A 7,591-nucleotide genomic window follows, 5' to 3' on the forward strand; every position below is an offset into this window, starting at 1 on the left:
AACCGTACGATCCTCACGACCACGAACGCAATCGTGCACCGCATCAATGAAGCGGTGACCGATCGATTAACTGGACAGGCGCGGGAATACATGTCTTCCGATTCTGTACAAGACGACGGTGATGGCAATTTCTTCGAGCAGGAGGTACTCCACTCGATGAATATCAGTGGAATGCCTCCCCACAAGTTGACCCTCAAGGTAGGAATGCCTATCATGATGATGCGGAACCTGAATCCAGATCTAGGGCTGTGCAACGGAACACGGCTTCGAATTGTGGCCCTCAAGCCACATGTCATCCACGCCACAATTATGACCGGTGAGCGACAAGGGCAACATGTGTTGATTCCCCGCATTGTTTTCATCAGTGACGGAGACATTCGGAGCTTTCCGTTTCATTTGAGACGCAAGCAGTTTCCTGTCCAACCGGCCTTTGCGATGACGATTAACAAGGCGCAAGGACAAACGGTGCAGTACTTGGGGCTGTATCTTGCTACGCCTTGCTTCTCCCACGGGCAGCTGTACGTTGCGATGTCGCGAGTTACTTCAAGATCAAGATTCAAGGCGCTGGTCGAATACCCAAAGCTGGAGGAGGAGGATGGGGTCTACGCCCAGAACATTGTCTACAGGCAGATCTTTGGTTCGGAGTAGGAATGTTCAATTTCATATGCATTTAGTACATAACGTTTACATAAAACATGTTTACGCCGGAGCGCAGCGAAGGCGTGAGCCCATTTCCCCTGGGACTACAACCTGCCACCTCCGCCGCGAAGCGGCGGCGAACGGCTAGTCTTACCTCTCTAGTGGAGTCTGGTGTCTGTCAGTCCGTCCGCGGCTAGGGTTAATAAAACTCACGCTAATACGCGCGTTCTACTGGCTGCCGAGCGCAGCGAAGGCGGCCTCGATTGGCTAAAATTGAATTATGTGGTGTACATATTACATGTGGTCTACACATCGTACTTAAATGCACTTTTCAAATTTCATTTTGCCCCCATTTTCAAAACGGAAGCCGTGGAACGTCACGTTACTCAAGGTACGCTGCGTGTATGCATGTTAGTTTACATTAGTAGCTAGCAAGACACACATACACAGATAGTCCGAGGTTCCTGGGGCTGCTTAGGGGGTAGCTTAAAACTTGCGGGATTTTATCCTGCAAGTAGGTAGCCGTGCTAAGGGGATTTAGTCCTAACGCCCTCTGGGTTCTTGGGGCTTTATCCCACCGCCCACTCTGCGCGAGAGCACATTTGGTACCTGGTCCATTGACCGCAAACCCGACAGCGAACCAGTTGAGCCGGTCGTTAATGGTTATTGATGGGCACGCACATTGCGTGCGTGCAGTTGATCAGGAGGGGTACCGTAACTGGCCTCTTTTAACCGACAGATGGGATGGGGGCTGTAATAGCCTATCAATAACCAGCCTTTGCAATTAACGGCCGCCTTTTGGCAAAAGGATATCGCACCTCAAGCTACAGTACTATCCGGGGGCCCAACCCTGAAGATTCGACTGCACAATTTTGCAAACTAAAACCGCTCCGGGCCTCACGGCCCGTGACTGTGGGATAAGTGATCGGAGATAACCTTGATGGGGGCAAGCAATCCCGGGTAGTACGCGTATTCCAACACACTACTCTATAAAAACCTACTGCTACGTGCGGTGTACTTAGACATTGTCTAACGCGTCACGTTTACGTGTTCGCAGAACTATGGCTCGAACTAAGCGGAAAAGGACCCGAGAGGAGCTGGAGGAGGGTCTGCGGGAGAATGAACGCATTAACGCGACGCCTATACAGGAGGAAAATGATGCACGGAAACGACGAATGAACAAGCGCAAAAGGAAGCGCTGTGACTTGAACAAAGCGCTTCAAGCCCTCAGTGTGAACCAAGACGTTACAGAGGTTATGGAGGTGACGGAAAGTCGAGCGGTAGCTTTTGAAGAGCGGGAGGAGAAGACGGAAAAGTCCGATGCTGCGGTACATCAGCGGCGCTTTGCGGCTGAAATGGAGGCGGCGTATCAAGCTGAAACCGAGAATGTGGCTGTATTCCAGGCGCCTTTCGTATCAGAACAAACGGTTCGAGAAAAGGCCCCCGTCTCGGCTGCGCAGCGGGCCCGCGAGAAGAGAGCTAATGCGACACTATCCCAGATAGAACGACGACGTGCCAGTGATGCGGAACGGGCCCGTACGAGACGAGCCAAGATGACGCTGTCTCAACGTGATCGATCGAGGAAGAAAGACGCTGAGCGTAAGCGTGCCCGAAGAGCTCGGTTACGTGGAGATGAGCTTCAGGAACAACGGGAGCAGAATCGGCAGCAGCAAGCCTCACACAGAGCAGAACTGAATGAACATGATCGGGTAGCTGAGCGCGCCCTAGACCGACAACGGCAATCCAATCGACGAGCAGGGCAGGCAGGAGACGAGCGCCAGCAAGAACTCGAGCGGGTGCGCACTCGACGCCAATGCATCCGACATGGACACGCTCTTATATCCCTCGAAGACTTCGATGCGTACATGATAACGGGTGACGACGTGGTGAGCGGCCGGCACAAGCTTCCGGCTACAACCGTTTGTCCGATCTGCAATGCTTGGAAGTGGCCTGGCGAGTCTGCGATATCATGCTGTCTCGCAGGCAGGGTAAATCTGCCTCCACTGCACCCCGCGCCACGGAAGCTGCTTCAGCTGTACGGAGATCCCGAGTTCCGCCGTCAAATTCGTGCTTACAACCAAGCCTTCGCGTTTACATCGATTGGTGCTTCGTGCTCAAACCGATCGTTTCAAAATGTGCATCAAGACGAGAGCGTTGCGGGTACACACGGGGTGTACACATATCGCATTCAAGGGGCTATGGGGCACTACCTAGGACCTCTCCTCCCCCACATAGACCGTCGGACAGGCGCGCGAGTAGCACCCAAGTTTGCGCAGATCTACATTGTGGATCCAGACATGCAACGCCGCGCGGAGCGACGTCTTGGTATATTCGCGGATCTGGATCGTGTTGCACTACTAGACATCGAGAAAATGATGGCAGAGCACAACCCATTAGCGCAACGGTTCCTCCACTTTGGGCAGCAAGTGCGTCAACACAACACGGAGACTCCAGTAGACTTGGTCTTCCGTCTGCATGATAACTCCTCGCGACCAAGGACGCATAACCGCCCCACTGTGTCTGAAGTGGCTGCGACTCTCATTGAGGATGGCAACCTGGCTCAGCCTCGGGATCTACTTCTCTTTACACGCGATCAAAGGCTGCTACGTTTGTATGAGACTCACGCCGATTATGATCCACTCCAATACCCGCTTCTCCTTCCATATGGAGAGAAGGGCTGGACCTACACTGACGAGTTCGCGAATGGTGCTGAGTATCGAAACAAGAAGGCGATGTCGCTTCGTGAACACGTCGCGTTCCGCCTTCATCAGAAAGTGGATGATCAGTCCGCTCTCCACCAAGGTGGGCGTCTATTTCAACAGTGGTGTGTAGATCAGCGTGCAAAATGTGAGCAAGAACAGCTTCGCTGGGTGGCCGACAATCAGAAAACACTTCGCGCCGATCAATACAGGGGTGTTCAAGACGCTTTGCTCAATGAGGATACTTTGGCTCTGGCGGAAGGAGAAGTGCTGCTGTCGGAATATGACCGGGCCCAGAACAGATTGGTGCACCCGGACCGGGACGGAGGCAGTAGAACACGACCAACCCACTTTCTTAATCAGGTTGGCAAGCGTATCATACTACCGGCTTCGCACCTGGGTAGCCCGCGGTCCATGTACAAGTCGTATCAAGATTCGATGGCAATTGTTCGGGAGTATGGACGGCCCGACGTCTTCCTGACTGAAACGTGCAACCCTAAGTGGGACGAGATTCTTGAAGCGATACCTTCCGATATCCAGACAGCTCAAGATCGACCACACATCGTGGCTCGCGTGTGGCAGCAGAAACTGCAAGCAACGCTTGACGATTTAAACCAAGGCGTTCTGGGACGAGTGCGCGCGCGGATTTACGTTGTCGAGTTTCAAAAACGAGGCCTCCCCCACGCTCACGTACTGGTTATTTTGGCTGACGAAGACAAACCTCGAACGCGCGAGATCGTAGACAAGATGGTATGCGCTGAGATCCCAGATAAGGATACAAACCCTCAGCTGTATGAGACGGTCATGTCATGCATGCTCCATGGTCCATGCGGGCCTGCAAACCCTTCCTGCGCGTGTATGAAGGACGGCAAGTGCACCAAAGGATATCCGAAGCCCTTAGCAGAAGTTACACAAGCCAATGCCAATGGATATCCAGTGTACAGACGACGTCGACAGCAAGAAGGTGTTCTAAAGTTCAAAGGCAGAGAATACGACAATGCTACGATCAACCAGTGGGTTGTACCGTACAACCCGTACTTATCCCAGAAGTACAACTGCCACATCAATGTCGAAGTGTGCACGGATATTACTGCGGTTAAATACCTGTACAAGTATGTGTACAAAGGACCCGACATGGCTATACTCACTGTGGAAGAAGTCCGAGGAGGGCAGCAGAGTGCGCGTCGAGAACCAAATGAGATTCTACGTTTCTTGAGCGCCCGGTACATTTCTCCGGTGGAAGCTTGCATGCGCCTGCTCGATTTCACAATTCAGGGGAAAACCCATGCGGTGACACAGCTGACGGTTCATCTCGAGTCAGGCCAGACAATTTGCTTTCGCGAGACGGAAAACCCGGAGGCGGTTTTGGAACGTGGTAGTCACACGATGCTGACCAGATTCTTTGAGTTGTGTGCGAGTGAAGAGCCTCAGAATCATATTGCCAGGACGATGTTGTATCAGGATATCCCCAAAGAGTTCTGCTGGAAAGCGCCGGAGAAAGGGCAACCGAAAAGGTGGGTTCGCCGGAAACAGTATCAAGCTGCTGTTGGTCGCATGATTCACGTGTCTCCTCGAGATATGGAGCGGTTCTACCTTCGGCTACTGCTCTGTCAGCGTAGAGGTCCAACGTCGTTTGAAGACTTGAGAACGGTTAACGGAATTGTCTGCCCAACATTCCAAATTGCGGCGCGGGAGGCTGGCTACTTGGAGAATGACAACGAGTGGGTTTCGTGTTTGACGGAAGCGGCTGAGTTCCAAATGCCGTATCAACTACGCCAGCTCTTCGTCACCATTCTGGTGTATTCAGCTCCAGCAAATGTTGGTGTTCTATGGGATCGGTTTTTCGCGGATCTTTCCCAAGACTTCGCACGCAAACATCAGGCTTTGATGGACCCCTTCAAGTCGGCGTTGGTCGAATTTGAAACGCTGATGAGCATTCAAGAACTACTTCAAGCGAGTGGGTATGCGGTAGCTGACTTCGACGAGCTTCCTCAATTGGGGTCGTTCCCAACATTGATTCGTGAAGCGCTTCGCCAAAACGGATTACTACGACGTGAGCTCACTGGATACGATGCGTCAGCTTTGGAGGCAATTGTAAGCACAGAAGATCAGCTAAACGAAAGTCAGCGGGTGGTTTACGACCAGATTATTGAAGCGGTTGAATGCCCGGAGGAAGGCAAGAAACTATTTTTTGTCGATGGCCCGGGTGGTACTGGAAAATCTACACTGCTTCGAAACATACTGGCCAAAGTCAGACTCTCGGGGAAAATCGCCATCGCTGTGGCGTCTAGCGGTATTGCCTCGCTCTTGCTCATGGGTGGTAGGACAGCTCATTCTACATTCAAGATCCCTTTGAAATTGAACGAGAGCTCGACGTGCGGTATCAGGAAGAACTCCCACATTCAGGAGTTGATTAAGCATGCAAGTTTAATTATTTGGGACGAAGCACCTATGGCCCATCGCCACGCATTCGAGGCAGTAGACAGAACACTGCGGGACATACTTGACAACGACACCGAGCCTTTTGGGGGGAAAGTGTTTGTACTTTCGGGAGATTTCCGCCAGATTCTCCCGGTCGTTAAGAATGGAACACCCGTCGAGACAATTGACGCTTGCCTCAAGTCGTCTAGGCTGTGGCCCCAATTCCAGACGTTCCGTCTTACGGAAAACATGCGAGTGCGCACAGCTGATACTGCAGACACTGCTGAGGAAATGGCTGCGTTCTCCGAGCTCCTGCTGCAAGTCGGGGAGGGAAGGCATGATGTAAACCCTTCCCTAGGAAACGAGTACATGAAGATCCCGCGCGATATGCTGATTGAGAATCCACCTGTGCCTGAGGATGAGGACCGGGAAATTCGTCCTGGTGTTATTCCAAGAGGCATGGATCGGATCATCGACGAGATGTATGGCGAGATTAACAACCCCGAAGTTGCTACCGATGAGTATTTCGCTAACCGTACGATCCTCACGACCACGAACGCAATCGTGCACCGCATCAATGAAGCGGTGACCGATCGATTAACTGGACAGGCGCGGGAATACATGTCTTCCGATTCTGTACAAGACGACGGTGATGGCAATTTCTTCGAGCAGGAGGTACTCCACTCGATGAATATCAGTGGAATGCCTCCCCACAAATTGACCCTCAAGGTAGGAATGCCTATCATGATGATGCGGAACCTGAATCCAGATCTAGGGCTGTGCAACGGAACACGGCTTCGAATTGTGGCCCTCAAGCCACATGTCATCCACGCCACAATTATGACCGGTGAGCGACAAGGGCAACATGTGTTGATTCCCCGCATTGTTTTCATCAGTGACGGAGACATTCGGAGCTTTCCGTTTCATTTGAGACGCAAGCAGTTTCCTGTCCAACCGGCCTTTGCGATGACGATTAACAGGGCGCAAGGACAAACGGTGCAGTACTTGGGGCTGTATCTTGCTACGCCTTGCTTCTCCCACGGGCAGCTGTACGTTGCGATGTCGCGAGTTACTTCAAGATCAAGATTCAAGGCGCTGGTCGAGTACCCAAAGCTGGAGGAGGAGGATGGGGTCTACGCCCAGAACATTGTCTACAGGCAGATCTTTGGTTCGGAGTAGGAATGTTCAATTTCATATGCATTTAGTACATAACGTTTACATAAAACATGTTTACGCCGGAGCGCAGCGAAGGCGTGAGCCAATTTCCCCTGGGACTACAGCCTGCCACCTCCGCCGCGTAGCGGCGGCGAACGGCTAGTCTTAAACATCTACTGCAGTACCCTGGTTGTCCGTCACACTGAATTGTCGTGCCTGTCACGCTTTTCCGGACAAATCATTGGATAAAATAATTTAAATATTCCTACTGGCTGCCGAGCGCAGCGAAGGCGGCTTCAATTGGCTTAAATATCATTATGTGGTGGACACACTGTATGTGGTCTACACATCGTACTTAAATGCACCTTTCAAATTTCATTTTGCCCTCATTTTTAACGCTGGAGCGCCACCTCACGCAAAGGGCGCTGCGTGTGTGCGGGTTAATTTGCATTGGTAGGCTTCGCCGACGTGCACACCGGTACTATTATATCGTCGTAGGCGCTGTTGATTTTTTTTAGACCCTGGCGACACCACTGGATCGCATTTTAGCAAAGTAGTAATTCAACACTTCGAAATACTTAGCTTAATACTTAAAAAAATATTACTAATTTAATAAAAACGTTTCTAATAAAACATTTCTCCAATGGAACGTTTACCTCCCATGTGCTCGACGTGCC

At 51.7% G+C, this 7,591-nt stretch overlaps 1 protein-coding gene across 1 annotated transcript; it reads left to right on the forward strand.

Moving 5' to 3' along the window:
* Nucleotides 1-1,700: 1,700 nt before the first annotated feature.
* Nucleotides 1,701-6,938, forward strand: PITG_04933 (helitron helicase-like protein; the record flags this gene model as incomplete). The annotated part of the gene is made up of 1 exon (XM_002905587.1): nucleotides 1,701-6,938. The coding sequence occupies one exon, from the start codon at nucleotides 1,701-1,703 to the stop codon at nucleotides 6,936-6,938; it is 5,238 nt and encodes a 1,745-aa protein (XP_002905633.1).
* Between the last annotated feature and the right edge of the window lie 653 nt (nucleotides 6,939-7,591).

This window comes from Phytophthora infestans, genomic scaffold, assembly GCF_000142945.1.
Source record: "Phytophthora infestans T30-4 supercont1.6 genomic scaffold, whole genome shotgun sequence".
In the NCBI taxonomy this organism is placed as follows: Eukaryota; Oomycota; class Peronosporomycetes; order Peronosporales; family Peronosporaceae; genus Phytophthora; species Phytophthora infestans.